Below are 20,100 nucleotides of genomic sequence, written 5' to 3' on the forward strand. Positions count from 1 at the left end.
TTCTGGGGGTCCGTTCTTAACCTGAAACTGTTCTTAACCTGAAGCACCACTTTAGCTAATGGGGCCTCTTGCTGCTGCCGCGCCGCCGGTGCATGATTTCTGTTCTCATCCTGAAGCAAAGTTCTTAACCCAAGGTACTGTTTCCAGGTTAGCAGAGTCTGTAACCTGAAGCGTGTATAACCCGAGGTACCACTGTACAGCTCCTTCTGGCAATTCCTGCAGCCAAGCTGGTGCAAAACCTTTGGACCACATCAGCAAGGCTGAGAGGAGGGTCTTGTCATCTGGGCAGCCCAGGACCTCCAGACACACTGGCCAGGCTTGTGCCCTAAGGAGGTAACTTCAGTGATGCTAATGCAGAAAGCAACAATGTAGAAGGCAGCAGTTACCAGTCTCTGCAGCCACAGCAGGTGCTGTGATTCTCCAGCAGTTTGACTTCACCCTGGAGGCACACTCCATTGTATCTTGAGACAGACAGATGCCAACAACTGGAATAGTGATTTCATGGGAATATAAAAGACTTGTAAGGTTTCTAGGGTTGCCATTTGTCCAGATCTTCCCAGACATATCCGGAATACTGTAGTCGGCAGCAGTGTCCAGGTGGGAATTGGGAAAAATGTCCAGGAAAATCTGGACATATGGCAGTTTTATGTTGGCAGTGCCGTTTTTCCACACAAATGTTCAAAAACAGCATTATTTCAAGATTTTGACCTAAAAAGCTCAACAACTTTGGGCAAAAATGAAATAAATAAATGCTCAACAACTTTTCCAGATTTTCACTGTTTGAAATATGGCAACCCTAGGTTTCCCAGCATCCTTTGATAAAACTGTAGACCAAAAGGGCATGGGTTGGTTAAACAAATGAGTAGTAGAATATTTGTCCTTCCTACTTTACAAAATACGCAGTGTCCCCTGACCAATATTAATTGCCTGACACTTTTCTTTAAAAAGCCTGTCCATTTCCCACCTATTATCAGTTTCCAAGCTAAGGTATTGCAACAACTCTAAATGAGCTTGTATTTAAATAAATTAATGTATGAGGGAGAGCAAGGGAGGACTGTCTAGGTGGGGTGGCAACTCTTAATTTTACGTGACTGCCGAACTTAATATTTTTCCTCGTGCAATCTCTTTTTTGCTAGTCGTGCATGGTTAATCTGACTTCAGTTAAATAATGGGAACCAATATTAAGAAAGAAATCCATAAGCATCTAATATATAAAAGCTATGAGCGTAAGCAGCTTGGGCTCATAAGAAATTAATCATGCTAGATGAACTACTCAATCACTAAAGAAAACTTAATTGCAAAATGAGTGTGTCGGAGAAGTTCAGCGACTGTGATGAAGTGGTGTTTAGAGAGAGTATCTGTTACCATGCGCCACAAAAGCTTACCTGAGATATTAATTCTAATTGGCTCATATAGATGCATATTTAGAGCGTCTGAACATTGGCTAAAGGGCTGCGTTGCAACAGGCATGGCCACTGCCTTGAAAAAAGGGTTGCCAAGGAGCCGCAAAGGCTGGCCCAAGCCAAGGCTGCCTTTCCACCGTTAACTAGCTAAAAGAGGGAAAGATTCAATTAATTAATCTTGAAGATAATAATGTGGGAGGGGCTGCAAGCTTCAGTGAAGCTGTGGAAGCAATATGCAGGGTGACGGATATTTTACGTAAGGAGAGGAAGGAAACAACATTAAACTAGGGAAACATACCGGCTATAGAGAAAATATCTCAAATGCTGGATATGCAAGTTCTGAATGGGTTTAGTGGAAGTTACAAAATGTCTGTGGTTAATTGTGACGGAAATGGAATGAGGATGTGACAATGGTGAACTAAAGTCAGATAAACAAATTCCTGCTCCTGCCTCTAAATTAGGATCTGGGTCTTTTTCAACTGGCCATCGCTCATCTGACCTATCCTTGTATGTTTCCATGTTCCCTCAGTCGGAGGAAGGGCTGGCCAGTTCTGTAAGAGTTTCCAGTCAGGGCTTGGCTGTTCTGTTTGCTGCACGCTCGGAACATCTGTGCTTATAATAATGAGCTCCACCCATTAACACAGCCTTTCTATGGACTCATATATATTACTCCATGTGAAATGCCACTGGCAAGAACATTTATGAGGCCTGGTCTTCTCGAGGCAGTTCTGTAGCACGGTGTAACTCGGACTTCTCTAAAGCGTTAGGAGGATCCTATGCTACTGCGGTTGCTGCTGTATTAACTAACCCATGATCTGGCTTGGCATTATGTCCAAACACAAACTTGTGGTTTGTTGCACTCCAGACATACTATAAGCTATAACCAAGGGGAGATGAACCACAAGCCCAGATTTGCATAGAGTTGTGTAGTGTGGCTGCAGCAGAATTGGGAGAGGAGCACAGTGGAACCAGCATGTTTCCACTTAGACCTTCCCTCTGAAAACCCACTTGTTCCTTGTGAACTGCGCCATTTTGTCCTCAGGCACCAGGGCCGAAACTACACATTGCCTTAGTTATGTATTTGTTCCTTTAAGTACAGTATTTGGTGCTGTTGTTTTTTTACACAAATTGCCAGTGTAGGGCCTCTGATGTGAATTGGGGTCCTGAGGCAGGGGCTTTAATCTGCCCCTCAGTATGGTCCTGATCAGGGGCCCCACAATGGCAATTTTTATTTAAAAACTCTAAACTTAAAGGCACAGCTACATAACTAACAGTACATGTACTCTGCCCCATAGTTTCTGAATGGCAAAACATGAGGGATGAATTAGAAAGCCCTGAAAGAAGAATGATCCAGATGGCGAGGTTGCTGGCTGATAAAATTTTATGGAAATAAGATGTTTTAGTCTGACCGAGGGATGCCCATTCCAGTTTATGACAATTCTATTCCAGAAGTATCTAGAGTGTTAATGGACATTGGGATGCAGAAAGGGGGGGTATGGGGAAGTCCCAGAAAAGAGGTTTATGAAAATATGTTATGAAATTATACGTGTATGTTTGTTTTCCTAAGTGTTTGTTTGTTCTTTAAAATTTCGTAAAACCAATAAAAATCTTATAAAAAAAAAACACAGAAGTATCTAGAGTGTTAAATGCCAAGTAATGAGAGACTGTCGGAAAGTACCAAGTAGGAAATAACGAGGTGGAATAAAATGCAATTGCTTACTTTCATTCTGAAGGCTGATGTGCAAATCTCTGCGATAAATTAGATTGCGAGTTTAGTCTCCTGGGGAGGATGTGGCATCGTCCTCTTGTGGGTAATAGAAAAGTAAAAAGGACAACACATTAGAAAAATAGCATGCTTAAGGGACAAAACAGTCCTGGCTGCTGTGAAGGGAAAGGGCAGTGGGGAAGAGGGATGGGAGCCGCAGACGCTTAATAGTTCTCTTCTGTCTCCAATTTCAGTAATTCTGCAAAATCCCCACTAATAGGGCTAAGCCACCGAGCGTTGGCTAACAATCCATAGCACTCTGCCTGCTTCACAAAGCATTCTAAAGCATTTTAATTTACAGCTGAGAATTAAATAATCGGTTCTTTCTTTTGTTCCTCTGAAAATATTCCCCCTCACCTTTCTTTTCTATTTCCTCACTTTCATCTATTCCCGTCATTTTCACCTCTGCTCAGACCTGTGCACGTTTACTCAAATGTAAGCAAATTAGGTACAGTGAAGCTTGCTCCCAAGTAAATGAGCATGGGGTCGGACATTTACATGGGAGTAAGAAATATGGAACGGGTGGGACTCACTTCTGAATAAATACAGATTGTGCGGTCCACCTCTTAAATATTGTATCACGTTTTAAGAATTTAAAGCAGTGTGTTCTTGAGCGGGTAACGCAGGGAGTGCGGAATTGCTGCTGCCAAAGCTTGAGATACGGCCTTCTGACCATGTTGCACGTGTGTTTGCTTGGCACAGCATAAGCTTCAGCGTAAATAATTACTTTTCTTAAGAACATGACTGAGCCAAAGAAGTTCTTGCATCCTTACTCTTTAAATATTTATAAAATGACTGCATTCCCCTCTTTGCAAATGTGCGGCTCCCGCTAGTAGATTTGCCACAGTGATTAATGGGTATGTGCGTGTTTGCACATCACTTCCTTCAGGTGCACTTTTCCCTGAGGAAAGGGGAGGGGGTAGCCTTTCTTTAAAAAAATAAATCCCAAAAGAAAGCCATTATTCAAATGTCTATAGCTTTCTGAAATTGCCTCCTTCCACTGAAATTGCCTCCTTCCAATTGCTGTCTCCTTCAAAAGGGATGGAAAACATTTTCTTATGCCCTATAATTCCTCCTGCTGCTGTTTGCTTATAAATCAGAAATGCATTTCATTGTCAACAATCCCCCCCCAAAAAAACCAGAACTCCTATTTTGCTACTGCTAAAATGAAGAGATTGCTGGGATCTGAATCATTGTGAATTGTCAAGGTGTCTGACTATGACTTAGCCCTCCAGCACTGGCTCTTTTTTTTTAATATCCCGCTACTGCAGACTATATGGGTGGCCAGACAGCTCTTGAAATTCCATTGCCATAAACTCCAGGTCCTTGATATATTTACTTAAGAGGTACCAGAAAACAGCCACAAGCTTCTGTCATGGGCTGCGAAGAGCTAATATCTGTAGAACTAATGGATGGAGTCAGATTCAGCACTGGGTCGGGACTGAGCAATGCTGAACCGATAGGGCATTTACAGCAGGTCTTAAAGATAGTACACAGCACAGAGAGAAGCATGGGCAGTGCCTTGCTTCAGATCTGGAGCCAACAAATTGTCTCAGAAGAAACACAAAATCTGCAAAACAGTTTGAGATATATTCCTTTACAGCCTTTGACAGGGAGATTCACATTGAGCTTTGGAATATTTATATAAAATATGTTGATGGGCCTCATTCCACTTCCTGCTGGACAAAGGTCCATTGGTTGGATTCCTCCTGTTCCATCAGCAGAAGCTCCATTGGACAAGTACTTAAACTTGTGCAGTGGGACTTCCCATCTCCTCCTCCCTCTGGGTTGTCTCTGCAGCTCCAGAATTGGCTCTGCGGGGTTGGGAGAACCCCCCAGAACAGAGCATGGGGGAGGAGAGGAAGGATCGTTTTGTTTGGCAAGCGAAATTTAACATTTGTTGAACTCCACCTCAAGTTTTTACACACAAACACATAAATACAAGGTGTGACCAGAAAGTTCAGTGAATGGTCACAGAAATCAGACAGCGAGAAATATCTGAACATACATACCTTACAGGCCTTCAGAGTAGGCCCCCTCTGATACAATGCACCATTGACAACTGTTGTAGAACTGTTGGAAACATCTGGAGAAGTTCTTTTTTCATATTGCGTTCAGTTCCCGTGTCACAGCAGCTTGGACGCATGGAATGTTGGAAAATCTGTGCCCTTTCAGTGCAGATTTCAGTTTTGGAAAAAGAAAGAAATCTTGTGGGGCCAGATCAGGAGAATACAGAGGGTGGGACAACTCATTAACCTCAGTAATGATTTCATGCAGAATATGCAATTCTTCCACCATCATTCGGAGAAACAAACGCCAATCTCACATCAACAACTCACGAACTCTGTTGACATTTGCAGCCGTTCTGCTCGTCAGTGGTCTGCCAGACCAAAGGTCGTCATTGATGGTTTGCCACCCTTAATGGAAATGCTATAAACCACTCATGCACTGCTTTTCGAGTTACAGCTTCATCTCCATACACAATTGTGAGCATTTTGTGGGTTTCCAAAGCTGATTGTATGTTCGAATATTTCTCGCTGTCCGATTTCTGTGACCATTCACCGAACTTTCCGGTCACACCTTGTATGTTCAGAAGGGTATCCGTTTAACTAAATCTGCTCACCTGGAAGCTGGTTCAACCAGGGCTCCTCAAATGTTCTGAAGCGAGACCCACTTTGAGATCTGAGGAAAATTTACTCATCCTTATGGGACCCACTTGTAAACTGAACCTCATCTTTCAAACCCTGCTTTCCAGCTGCAAATCAGAGTGTCTTTTCTAATACCAATTTGCCTGTTCACTGAGATTATTGGGCTCGCCTCCAGGTGCTCCTACCTGCAAAGGCTAGTTGACTGGCAACTCAAGCTAAGCTTTCTCTGCTGGCTCCGTGATCACGGAATAACCTTTCTAGAAATAGTAGCTCAGCATCTCCTCTTCTGTCTTCTAGGTGTCGAGATAAAGCTGTTTTCTTTTCCCGAACATTTAGTGAATGACATTATGACAGTATCCTACTCTATTGCCGCTGCAACATTTAATTGGATCTTTTTATGTGGATTATATTGTGAAATGGTTTTTATTGATTTTGTAAGCCACCTTGAAGGCTTGGTATTGGAAAGGCAGGATATAAATGTTTTGAACAAATATATAAATCAACCCATTTCTGTACCTTTCCCCCCTCCTTTTAAGAAGAATAAAACAGGTCCATGAAGGAAGTAAAGCAGGAAGTAAAGGCTTTCAAGCTTCCTGATGGGAGTTCGTGAGGACTAGTCAGCTTGCTTCCAGGTGCTCTTTCTTCCCTGGAGAGTCTATTCTGCAAAGAGTGCCACAGGGTCATGCTGAGGGAAAGACAACCACTTCATCTTTTTATACTTAACAATTGGCTCCTGCCGTTAGGATGTTGAAAGCGGCTAGTATACACCTCTTATCAAGCAGACAAATAAATTGATCTTCCCAACCTGGCCCCCGTGTATCAGTAAAATTCTGACCTAGGTCTGCCCAGCATTTGGGATGTTTTACATGAAGGCAAATGTGAAGCAAGACACCTGGCAAAGTAAGGATGTGGAGCAAATTGGAGTGCGGTTACTCTTCTTAAATGCTGTTGCAGTGGGGAGGATGTGCAAAAAGTCTTCTGAGTCTTCTGTCACTCATCTGCTTTATAAATACCTGTGGCTGCTATATGTGTGTGTGTAGTGGCTTGTGTGATGTGGCAGAGCTGCAGGGTGGTGGCAAAGTTGGGGCAACTGGATCTCCTGGCGTTTGTTTTCTATTGAAATCCTTCTGCTGGGGGCTGCCACTGTTCTTGGAGCAGTTGGGTGGGGAAGGCAAGGGGTATCTAAATGTCTTCCTTCCCCCATGTATCTTCCAATAACAAGCATCGTCCCAGATTGCAATCCAGAAACCCATAGTCAACAGCACCTTGGCAAATAGCAGTTTAAGGAAATCTCTTCTTCCCCCATCCTAGGAAACAAAAACCCAGTGGCAAGTGTTTCACGAACCAAACAATTTAGAAAATCCAGTCATGGTTCTCCTGCATAATGTGTAGTTTTGACCTTGGAAGCACAACCACCCTTTTTGTTTTAGACCCTTACAATAAATTAAAAGGATTAGAAACCCCAATTTCAGCCAGAAGCTGCTGCTGAAAGGGCAGTGAATATCCTCCCTTATATGTACAGCCTTGATTGCAAATATGAAAAAAGTGATGGAAAGTGTGTGAAAGGGTTACAAATCCATGTCAAGTGATCCTTAAGTCTGCATATTTCTATTTATAAAAATGTTTCAGGAAGAAAGAGAAACACAAAGGCAGAGAAAGTATAAATACCATGGGGGGTGTACACACTGTTGATCAATTATGATAAAATCAGTCAAGTCTAGTCTTTCAAAGTTATATCCAGCTGTGCTCCTCCACTGATGGAAGCCTCTTGGATCCAGTGGAGGAATGAAAGTGTGTGTGTGTGTGTGTGTGTGTGTGTGTGTGTGTGTGTGTGTGTGATTTTCACTGATTCTCCCTTCCCTCTATATCCTTCTGCATCTCAAAATTTACTTCAGAGGGTGGGAGGCATCTGGAGGTAGGAGAAAGGGGGAATTTGCAAAGATTGCCTCCTCCTTCTTTTCGTTCATGGAAGCAAAGAGCCTTTCGCCAGTGAAGGGACACAACTGGATACAATCCTCAATATGTACATCTAGTTTGTTGCAGAAATCAACAGAACCTTTCTTTCTCCTTTTGGAGGCGGTTGTTCTTTTGTCTCTCTTGTGAGTGCTGTGTTTATCCATTCTTTGAAATAACAATTCTATGCCATTCCCTTGGTTGCTCGGCCAGTGATTCACAATTGAGGGGATAGAACTGTGTGTTGACTCAGCACACACAACCCAAGCATTGTTTGCCACTTAACAGCGATGAGGAGGCAGGGGAGATTTGGGGGCAGAAGTTGCTTAACCTCCCTCCTCTACTAATAATATTTCTGCACATCCCCTCCCCTAAGTGACTTTTCCTTCTCAGCTGGGCTGCTATTTCTGGTCTGAGAGCTGACTGGCAGAAAATGAGGAAATACAGTTGGGAAGAGGGCAGTTTCAGAGAATCATTATGGATAAAGAAAGACTTATGTACTCCCTACCCATGGGTCAGTGCTTCCTTGCAAACATCTCCTGCCCCTTCATTAGTGTTACAAGGCAAAGGTGGGGGTTGCCTTTCAGCAGAGAGTTCCGAAGGTGCTTTTAAGTAGAGACCTCTAAGAACATGAAAAGAGCCTGCTGGTTCAGGCCACTCGCTCCTCTAGTTCAGTGTCCAGAAGTCTGGGGGAAACCAGCAAGCAGCCTCTAGCCATATTCATGAAGTTAACTGAATAGCCTTGATAACATTTGTGTCTCTCCTCCTGCCATTTCCACCAACTGGTATTCAGAAGCATTAAAGTGGTGCCTTGGGTTAAGAACTTAATTCGTTCCGGAGGTCCATTCTTAACCTGAAACTGTTCTTAACCTGAGGTACCACTTTAGCTAATGGGGCCTCTCATTGCCACCACACCGTTGCCGCCTGTTTTCATCCTGAAGCAAAGTTCTTATCCCGAGGTACTATTTCTGGGTTAGCAGAGTCTGTAACCTGAAGCGTCTGTAACCTGAAGCATCTGTAACCCGAGGTACCACTGTACTGCCTCTGACTGTGGAGGCAGGGCAGAGCTATGGTGGTTAGTAGCCATTAATAGTATTCTCCATTCATTTGTCTAATCCTCTTTTATAGCCACCCTAGTTGGTTGGCAAGGGAGTGGGCGGTGCTGTGGTCTAAACCACCAAGCCTCTTGGGCTTGCCAATCTCAAGGTCAGCAGTTCAAGTCCCCATGATGGGGCGAGCTCCTGTTGCTCTGTCTCAACTCCTGCCAACTTAGCAGTTCAAAAGCACACCAGTGCAAGTAGATAAATAGGTACCGCTGCAGCGGGAAGGTAGACAGCGTTTCCATGCTCTCTGGCACTTGTCACAGTGTCCTGTTGCACCAGAAGCTGGCCACATGACCAGAAAGCTCCAGTTTGGAGAAACCTGATTTTAAGAAGTCAGCAGTCCTTAGTACTTCGCATGTGCCATGTTTCTACGTGGAGAAAATCTCCTTTGAAGAAGGGGAGAAGCCCAGTGTTTCCCCCACAATTGGATATGTTTGGAAGATGTAGCACACACAACAGTTTCTAAATAGGACAAAAAGGACATGGTGATGTTTAGATTAGTGATGCTGGACATTTCCTACATCCAAGCAGCATTTTTAAAACAAATTTCAGGTTTTAGTTTTCCTGGAGAAAAAGCAGGAGCCCTTTCTGCCTTTAGCTATTTATGCTACAGTGGTCTCTCCAGCCCAGCTAGTCCTCTATTCACTGCAGGCATGGTGGAAAGATTATTTCCTACAGCAACCAGAGCCGAGGCTGGTGGTGAAGAGAGCAGCAGACCTGCTAGACTTCTTTCTGCCGTGAACCTCTTTAGGAATCCATCCGAGTGAGCATCTGGCAGTGCTGTTTTTAAATTCATGTCCTGCTTCAGGCTTAAAATGACACAATCCCTTTTTGAGCACTGTCCACAATCTGAGCTGTGCATGTCCTAAAATATTTTTTTAAAGAACTGAGCTGAAAGATATTTGTAAGTGATATGATTGTGACAGCAAATGAACAAGATAAACTCTTGGCTCCACCTTCTTCCTGATGTCAAAGGTTGTGGAAAACAGTTGCGGAGATTCAGGCATCAATCTCGTGTGCATTTACAAGGGAGTATAAGCTTAATTGAAGTCAGTAAGACTCTTAGATGCTAGAGCTTCTTTACTCATTTGTAATATAGGGAGGTTGGATTACTTTAGCTGCTCTATATTTTGATTAGCATTTTTGCACATTATTATTATTATTATTATTATTATTATTATTATTATTATTATTATTATTATTTTACAAGTGAGATCTGTAACAAACTATTGCAGTGTGGAGTTTTCATATTCAGGGTTCCAGCTAACCAGGCATACCTGGTTTTCCTGAATACTCCATTCCATTCTCCCCGTTTCACCTGCAATACCTCAAGGACTACATCTCCCCATAGAAACCAACTCAGACTCTGCATTCATCACCTGAGGCCCTTCTTTGTGTCCCTCCTCCACGTGAGGTCCAGAGGGTGGAAACAGGAGAATGGACGTTTTCTGCACTGGTTCCCCGTCTGTGGAATGCTCTCCTCAGGGAGGTGCCTTCTTTGTATATATTTAGGCTCCAGGCAAAAACCTTCCTCTTCAACCAGGTGTTTGGCTGATTAGTATTCTACAGCCTTTTAAATGTGCTTATGGGAGGGGAGAGGGCTATTGTTTTGTTGTGTTTGTTTTAATTGCTTTTTTGTGTTTTTATCTTGCAATTTTCTCTTCTGAACTGCCTTGAGATCTTTTGATTAAGGGTGATATATAGAGCTAATAGGGACGCGGGTGGCGCTGTGGGTTAAACCACTTTGCCGCTTGGGCTTGACAATCGGAAGGTCAGCGGTTCAAATCCCCACGATGGGGTGAGCTCCCGTTGCTTGGTCTCTGCACCTGCCAACCTAGCAGTTCGAAAGCACGTCAAAGTGCAAGTAGCTAAATAGGTACTGCTCTGGTGGGAAGGTAAACGGCATTTCCGTGCGCTGCTCTGGTTCACCAGAAGCGGCTTAGTCATGCTGGTCACATGACCCGGAAGCTGTACGCTGGCTCCCTCGGCCAATAAAGCGAGATGAGTGCTGCAACCCCAGAGTCGGCCACGACTGGACCTGATGGTCAGGGGTCCCTTTACCTTTACCGTTATAAAGCTAATAAATAATAATAATAATAATAGCCAGCAATTGTGGACCACTGAGCATGTTCAGTCCTCATTAGACTCTACCCCCCCTTTTTTTGCAAACATTGGGATCCCCCTCCCCTACAAGCCTATTGATGCCTTCCATTTCGGCTACATAAATATCTACGCTTGAAGAATGAGTCTGCCATTTGTTTATAGGTTGACATTCTCAAGAATACTGGTATGTTAAATGGAAATGTTGCTGGAAGGGCTCCAGTCAGTGTTGAAGACTACAGGCTGGATTGTGCATATTTAACAATTCTATGCGCGCCTAACAATCAGTTCCTCTTCCCAGGGAACTTTTTGGAAGTGTAATTCTGTGAAGGGAATAGAGGTCTCCTAACACTCTTGGTGCCCTTAACAAACTACAGTTCCCAGGATTCTTTGGGAGAAGGGGTATGACGCTGCTTCAATTGTTTAGGGTCGATGGGGCTCTATGGAGGATGCAAAATGATGGCCAGCAGGAGTGCCAGCTTGAATATAATAAATGGGGGGGGGGAGTAAGCCCCACACTGTAGCATTGATCACATAATGTGATGCATGTACGTCATTTGAATGGCAATGCCCATCAACTTGGGGGGGGGGGGTTAGGGTATTTAATGAGGGGGCGAAGGGAGTTGGCTCCTAAGATGGCCAGGCTGCTAACACTGGTGCTGGGGTAGGGGGAGAAGTTAGGAAAAAAGAAATAAGCTGTGCAACTGCCTCTGGTAATAGCGAGTCCCATCTTTTGGATGATTTCTCCTCTCGCTGAAGAAATCTGATGAAAAAATTCCCTGCAAGTTCTCTTCCCTCAAATAGCATTAGGGAATTTTGAGAGTTGTGCATAGCTCGGCTGTTCTTGATCCTTTCCACACATTGGCCTGATAGGAGCTCATGGACCACAATGTGAGAACCTCGGCTCTAAACTCACATTCTTTCTTAGAAATCCTGTTACAACTCACACCCTTAGAGTGGCCATCCCCATACCTGGTATTTTCATACTGCCAACTCTAATTAGCCCTGGTCAGCGTGGCCAATGGTTAGGGCTGATGGGCGTTGTAGTCCAAAAGTCTGGTGGGAAAGGCTGCTCTAGAGATCCAGGTTGTAACATACATCTAGTTGAGATCACGACTGCTGGAACTTTGTGGAAAAGGATATGTAGAAATTCAAGGCTTTTGTTTTCTTTTAGTCACTGATTACTAGTTGCTTAGCAGAACATTCTAGAAATCCTCTCTTTAGGGCTCTTTCCAACACACAAAATTTTTCTCTAGGGTTTAGAGCCAGTGTGGTGTAATGGCTAGAATGTTGGGAAACTAGGGTTCGGATTTCCACTGGGTAACCTTGAGCCAGTTACTTTCTCTCAGCCCAACCTGCCTCACAGGAATGTTGTGAGGATAAAACGGGGAGGAGAGAACCATGTGTGCCTCATTGAGCTCCTTGGAGGAAAAGATGGCATAAAAATGTAGTAAGTAAGTATATAATAAATTTCTGGTGACAATTTGGATTACAAACTGTAATGCATTTTTTTTAAAAAAAACTTGCCTCTCTCTTAAGAATTTTTGTCAGTTCATTTGCAGAAAAGTACAGATGCCATTGCCAAAATCCAAGCCTAGGTTTTTTTAAGTGGTTTGGGGTTTTTTGCAGGTACAATCTGTATGTGCATAATCATGCAATGTGCAGCGCAATCAAAGTAATTGCACATGCAAATTATGCATAAGAAGAGCTCTTCTAATGTGGGCTTTAATATCCACATACTGTTAACAAGAGAACTGAGCTGTGTGAAAGCAGCTTTTCTTATTTAATTTACATATTTATTTTCAGCTGTTGGCAATACATTCACAATGTGGTTTTTATTGAAAAAAATTGCTCTCTGGTGAGTCTTTCTGCACAGGGTACACAAAACACACCCGATCTTTTGATCTTGCTCTCTTGCTTTGAACAAAGCCCACGAAAACAGGAGGCTCTGCTGCTTCTACCTCTCAGCTTAGAAACAGAAGCCAGTAATTAATTCTGCAGTATACTGTTAATGCAAAGACTCTGAAACTCATATAACTGCCTTCTAACCAGAAGGACAATTTTTGTATGAGGTCAATTTTAAAAGCAGGCCAACAAGATAGACATTTCTGTTCTGATGCAGAGTTTTTGAATCGATGGGAAGAGGATCCCCTGTTCCCATGAATAGCACGATTTGTGTGGCACCTACACAAGTGATAGCGTACCCCTTCAACTTTTCCTCTTCCATCTCTTTGCCCTGATCTGTGGGAAACAAATTCTCCTGGCCAATTAAAACATGGCTATTTCTCTCTTTCCAAATCCATCTAAAAACAACTGAAACCGTTGAGAAGCGGGATCACGTATGCATTGTTTTAGACATAAGATGAACATGTGAACTGTAAATTAACACGTGAACTGTTTTTGTATCTGAGATGCAAGTTCTGCCTGTGGTGTTAAACCTGTGCTGGCCATGAGATTGTAACTTTCCTGCAGTCCTTTCTCTACCTAGCAGCACCTCTTCAGTTCACACATGCCTGTGAGCTGCTCGATTCCTCCCCCCCCCCCACTTGATTAGTCAACACTGGATAACACGCAGCTTGAACGTGTAAACTCACGCCACTGAAAACCCTTTTGCTTATGGTGATGTGATAAAGAAGATCCATCTGTGGTGTTAGATCAGACAGTTCACACATGCAGGTCACCATCACGTCAGGTGACAAGCATGTTATTAAGTAGATTTTTCTCTGCTCAGCTACATTTGTATATTCACTCCAGACCACCTCAAAGGCAAGTCTTGGGGTGGGGATTAAAATCAATAATCAGTGTGGGGATTAAAATCAATAAAAAGTATAAAAATGGAATTGGGGGGAGGCTGGGGGGGTTGTTGTTTTTTTTTAAAAAAAACCCAGCCCTTTTGGTATCATGGTATGACAGCAGGTGACCTGTAGGACAGTACACACACAAAACTAACGACAATTATTGAGAGGTTTGTGGGGTATAAAAAAAACCTATTGGGTGTGGCCCGTAGGATAGTTCCCCCATGTGAAACGCTGCATATTTATGCAGCCACATATTTTTCTGCCTCAGGAAGAAGAAGAAGAAGAGTTTGGATTTAATATCCCGCTTTATCACTACCCTAAGGAGTCTCAAAGCGGCTAACATTCTCCTTTCCCTTCCTCCCCCACAACAAACACTCTGTGAGGTGAGTGGGGCTGAGAGACTTCAGAGAAGTGTGACTAGCCCAAGGAGGAGCTTAGGAGGACAATGATCTTCAAGCCTCCCCCCTCCCAGGCGCTGTATTCTACATGAATACAGAAAATGATAGCCCTGTCTTAAAAGCTGGTCGGCATGGAACCTTGCACCAACATTTATCTTCAGTGATTAATTTGAGTCAGGGCTTGCAGGGTTGCCCCAGAATCCGCTTTACAACCTTAGCTTCTCTCTGCCTAGACTAACACCAAAAGTCAGGTCCAAATTAGAAAAGGAAATAAATAACTAGGCTTTCAGAGAGCGAGGCAGAAAGAATATGTCATGTCTGAATTAATCTGTGTAATGCCAAGGAGATGTGTTACTTCTTTCTGTCCTCATCTATCCCAAGGATGTCTGATATGGATTTGTGATTCTGATACCACAAAATCAATTCTCTCCATTTTTCAGGCCTGGTGCGTCTTTTTGTTGTTGTTCATTTGCAGTCGCTGTTTGTTCTTTTCTTCCTGTTTTGCTTGCCATTATATATACTTATCTGAAAGCTTATAAAAAAATTATTGGTCGTTGCTGATACTGGACAGATTATGCCTGCTTGGGGGTAGAAGCGAATGACACAACATGATGATAAACCTGCCATTTGTGATGCATCTGTTCACACTGATAACATTCAAACGATTCCTGGAATATACTCAGCGCTGCAAATTCTTTAGTCATTTGAGACATTTCTGGTCTATGATTATGCATATAAACTATTTAACTCTGGCCATGTGCGCAGGGTTCTTGGAATCTCTTCTAACCGCGCTAGTGAGAGGTTCAGAATGTATGACATGTGCCACTAGAGCCTGCAGGTGGGCTTATTCAGATTTATGTGTCAGCAAATTATAGATACAGCTTTGCAGCAATGAGTAGCTCACAGCAGAAGTAATAAGAACTAGGCTTTGAGTCAGCTTCTCAGATTGTTCAGAGAAGTGTAAGTTCTCTCTGTTTCCTCCCTCAGCTCTGTTTTGGGATATATGTGGACTGAACTGAGAGCCCACTGCCATGGCAAAGTCTCTTTGTGAGTGATCGGCTTCATGCTATTGCAGGTCCTTTCCTTTCCCCCTTTCCCCCTTTACACTGAAAATATAGGCAAAGTGATTTTTAAGAGTTTTGGTGGTCGATGGAACATGCAGAGGATCCATGTACAGTGGTACCTTGGTTTACAAACTTAATCCATTCCAGAAGTCTGTTCTTAAACCGAAACTGTTCTTAAACTGAGGTGCGCTTTCCCTAATGAGGCTTCCCCCCACCGGTGCCCTTCCACCGCTTGGCTTCCGTTTTTAGACCGAGGTAAAGTTTGCAAACCAAGACACTATTTCTGGTTTTGCGGAGTTTGTAAACCAAATTGTTCTTAAACCGAGGTACCACTGTTGGACTGGGTAGTTTCCTAAAGGTGCTAGCTTAGCCATATACTGGTCATAGAATCATAGAACTTTAGAGTTGGAAGGGACCCTGAGGATCATCTAGTCCAGTGTTCCCCAAACTTGGGTCTCCAGCTGTTTTTGGACTACAATTCCCATCATCTCTGACCACTGGTCCTGTTAGCTAGAGATGGTGGGAGTTGTAGTCCAATTCCATGCAGTGCAGGAATATACAGTTGTCCCTCGCAGGGGGTCAACCTGCAACCCTGGCGTTATCAGCACCATTCTCTAACTAACTGAGCTACCCGTTACACTCTTCTTTTTTATGTTGTACTCTACTTACCTCTCTCCCACTTCCTTGATCATTACTTGTTTAAAATAAGCTGTGTAGTTGAGAATGCTGTAGGCTGGCTGGTTGCTTTAGAGCACTGTGGCTTAACTCCCACGAAACAAAAATATTCCTTCCTGTAGCACCTTAAAGACCAACTAAGTTAGTTCTTGGTATAAGCTTTCGTGTGCATGCACACTTCTTCAGATACAGATCCCATGAAACAGACAGCTCTGGCAACACACAGGACTTGTACATACAGGGAATCCGGAGAGGATGGGCTGACTCTTGTGTCCAGCAGTGACGGGCAGTTTCCCAGACCCCAGAACAAAAAGAAGGTTGTCTCCCCAGTAGGATCTGGGGTTCCTAAGCACAGTGGGGGAACTCCTGAGCAGTGGTTAGAGCAGAGAGTAGTGCTGTGCCATCTCACGGGGTGAGTGTGCTTGGAAACATCTTGTGACAAGGCCATTTGGGTGTGGGGAGACTCTGAGCTTTCATTTTATTTTCATTGTTAAGTCTCTAGCCCTTATAAATGAAGCAAAATGTGCAGGAACCCCTCTAACCAATTGCTTTATGAGAAATGAGCATGTCCTCACCTTCCAGTGTTGATAGTCAATGAATAAATTCAGAACAGTGATTGACAAGTGATATCGAGAAATCTGAGAACTCTCACAAACACATGAGGAAAAATCCTCAAATAGCTTCAAAATAAACCAGGAAGTTTATTTCTGTGGTGGGAAAGAAGTAGTATTCCCTGTGTGCCCCCATGGAAGTGGGAGATTTGTATCCAGTCCTATACAGACTTACGTAGGAGTGTGGTGTAGTGGTTAAGAGCGGTAGTCACGTAATCTGGGAAACCGGGTTCGTGTCTCCACTCCTCCACATGCAGCTGCTGGGTGACCTTGGGCCAGTCACACTTCTGTGAAGTCTCTCAGCCCCACTCACCTCACAGAGTGTTTGTTGTGGGGGAGGAAGGGAAAGGAGAATGTTAGCCGCTTTGAGACTCCTGAAGGGGAGTGAAAGGCGGGATATCAAATCCAAACTCTTCTTCTTCTAAGTCTCACTGAACTTAATAGATATGGGTAGGATTGGGTTGCACGTAGCTGCAATTTTTTCACCTCTATCTTTATCGTGATAGGATGACCCTTGTGGTAGAGTTTCCTTGATAATAATTCAATTTCCGTTTGGGAAATGTTTTCATCCTGAAATAAAAAAATTAAGGTCTCATATATATATAATAAATGTTTATAAATGTACCAACCAAGCGTGTACATAGCTATGTGGACCACATGTCTGGAGCAGCACAGGAAGACTGCCCTGAAACCATTTTGACTCCCAAACTGACCAAATGTTTTCTCTGCAAGGAGGGAGGGGGTGAGGGAACCTTCCCATTGTCTGTAGACCACCTTTTCTGTGATGCAGGTATGATGTTTGTGGGGGGGGGTCTTGGGTTACACCCCTTCTGTGATGTATGTATGATGTTTCTGGGGGTGGTCTTGAGCTCCAGGGAAGGCAATTTAAAATGTCTATATAAGGGCAGACACACCTTTGTTCTGGGTCCTCCTCCTTTCCTTGCGTGTGAGGGGACCACCCTGTTGCAACAGTTCAATAAAGATCAGGCTTACTAGCTGCTTTGCTTCTCAGTATTCTCTGGGTGGCCTCTGTTGTTTTCTCCTGCTGATGGAGAACCTACAAAGGACTCTATAAGGGGTCTTGTGTCCCCCATAAGGGAATAAGGGCAGATTTTGTTTATTACAATCCAGAAACTGGTATCTGAATTAACTATACTGTTAGTCACTGTGGGATCTGTGTAAACATTTGGCCTCTGAATTTTTTGCTCATCAGTGCCACAATTTTGCCTGCGCTGCACATATTGTTGCTGTTTCCATGTGTACTTAATAAGTAGATGTGACTTGAGGTGAATAACAGTGAAACACTTTGTTTATGTACGAAACAGCTTTCTTTTGTTTTCTTCCATCTCATACTTCTTATTCTTTTCTGTTGCAGGTTCTTAACCTGGAAAGAAGACTGTTGCCTCTGGACAGTAGAAGCTAAATCTTGTGTATGGCGTGGTTAAGGTTGCAACCTGACAGCTCAGCCTTCCTCCGTTTTGGGCTCATTACTTTTGTCCTTTTTTTACATGGTCTGCAGGTGGACGCTGGCACGGGGGCAGATCCAGCCAGCATAGGACAAAACAGTACATGCTCAGGATCCTCGGTGTGCAAGGAGGGTGTTATCTTGCCAATATGGTACCCAGAAAATCCATCTCTCGGGGACAAAATTGCCAGGGTTATTGTTTACTTTGTGGCGCTGATCTATATGTTCCTCGGAGTCTCTATCATTGCCGATCGCTTCATGGCGTCCATTGAGGTCATTACTTCGCAAGAGAAAGAGGTTACCATCAGGAAACCCAATGGAGAAACCACCACCACCACCATCCGAGTTTGGAATGAAACTGTTTCCAATTTGACCCTCATGGCTCTTGGTTCCTCTGCTCCTGAGATCCTCTTGTCATTGATAGAGGTCTGTGGCCATGGATTCATTGCTGGCGATCTGGGACCTTCAACCATAGTTGGCAGTGCAGCCTTCAATATGTTTATTATCATAGCCATCTGTGTCTATGTCATTCCTGATGGCGAGGTGAGGAAGATAAAGCATTTGAGGGTCTTCTTTGTCACGGCGGCTTGGAGCATCTTCGCCTATATCTGGTTATACATGATCCTTGCGGTTTTCTCTCCAGGCGTGGTCCAGGTATGGGAAGGCCTCCTCACTCTGTTCTTCTTCCCTGTTTGCGTCCTCCTGGCTTGGATAGCAGACAGAAGGCTATTCTTCTACAAGTATATGCACAAAAAGTACCGTACTGACAAGCACAGAGGTATTATAATTGAGACTGAGGGGGAGCACCCCAAAGGGATTGAAATGGATGGTAAGATGATGAACTCTCACTTTCTGGATGGAAACCTAGTGCCTATGGAGGGGAAAGAGGTGGACGAGTCTCGCAAAGAGATGATCCGGATTCTCAAGGATCTGAAGCAAAAACACCCAGAGAAAGACTTAGACCAGCTGGTGGAAATGGCAAATTACTATGCCTTATCTCATCAGCAAAAGAGCAGAGCGTTCTATCGGATTCAGGCCACCAGGATGATGACTGGAGCAGGAAATATCCTTAAAAAGCATGCAGCTGAGCAAGCCAAGAGGAGTGCTAGCTTGCATGAGGTGCGGCCAGAGGAACCAGAGGACTTTATCTCAAAAATTTGTTTTGATCCTTGCTCCTACCAGTGTCTGGAGAACTGTGGTGCTGTCCTCCTAACCGTCGTTCGGAAAGGAGGAGACATATCCAAGACAATCTATGTGGACTATAAAACGGAGGATGGCTCTGCCAATGCGGGGGCTGACTATGAGTTTACAGAAGGAACGGTTGTCTTGAAGTCAGGGGAGACCCAGAAAGAGTTCTCTATAGGGATCATTGATGATGACATCTTTGAGGAAGATGAGCATTTCTTTGTGCGCCTCAGCAACCTGCGGGTGGTTGAGACAGACGAACCTCCTCCGGAGCTCAATAACTTGCCATACCCCAAGGCCATGCTGGCCTCTCCTTATGTGGCTACTGTGACTATCTTAGATGATGACCATGCGGGCATCTTCACCTTTGAGTGTGACGTGATACATGTCAGTGAGAGCATTGGGGTAATGGAGGTGAAAGTCCTTAGGACATCTGGTGCCCGAGGTACAGTCATAGTCCCTTTTAGAACGGTAGAAGGAACAGCAAAAGGAGGCGGAGAGGACTTTGAAGATGCTTATGGGGAGCTGGAGTTCAAGAACGATGAAACTGTGTAAGTACCTTGCTTTAATTTCTTCAGAGGTCAACTATTTATTTAACTCCAGAATTTTCTTCCATCACAGGTAAACAAGGGCAACATGTAATGGACTGTCCTCTCTCCCTTCCCTCTAGTCTCCATACTTATCTCCCCCCAGGCAAGAACCCTACAGCAGGATCTGGGCTTTTCTGCTCTCCTCCTAGGAATGAATAAATATGGCTGCATTTTTCTTTAATGGCCTAATGGGAAAACCTTTGAAACTTTACTTGAGTATTGTTAAAATTGTGACAAGATTTAATTCCAAAATAAAATTGGGGTCTTGGTCTAGAGGAATATTCCCCAAGTTAATTGTCATTGACACATGCTATTATCAGATTGAATGAGTTATGGTTGTAG

At 43.7% G+C, this 20,100-nt stretch overlaps 1 protein-coding gene across 3 annotated transcripts in view; it reads left to right on the forward strand.

Moving 5' to 3' along the window:
* Positions 1-20,100, forward strand: part of SLC8A3 (solute carrier family 8 member A3) — a 172,129-nt gene that overhangs the window by 19,969 nt on the left and 132,060 nt on the right. For all 3 annotated transcript variants that reach the window (XM_081185997.1, XM_081185999.1, XM_081185998.1), the window contains exon 2: positions 17,894-19,719. In XM_081185997.1, the coding sequence (XP_081042123.1) occupies positions 17,951-19,719 (1,769 nt within the window). In that variant the 5' untranslated portion in view covers positions 17,894-17,950. The remainder of the gene's footprint in view (positions 1-17,893; positions 19,720-20,100) is intronic.

Source organism: Podarcis bocagei (assembly GCF_964188305.1).
Source record: "Podarcis bocagei genome assembly, chromosome: 1".
In the NCBI taxonomy this organism is placed as follows: domain Eukaryota; kingdom Metazoa; phylum Chordata; class Lepidosauria; order Squamata; family Lacertidae; genus Podarcis; species Podarcis bocagei.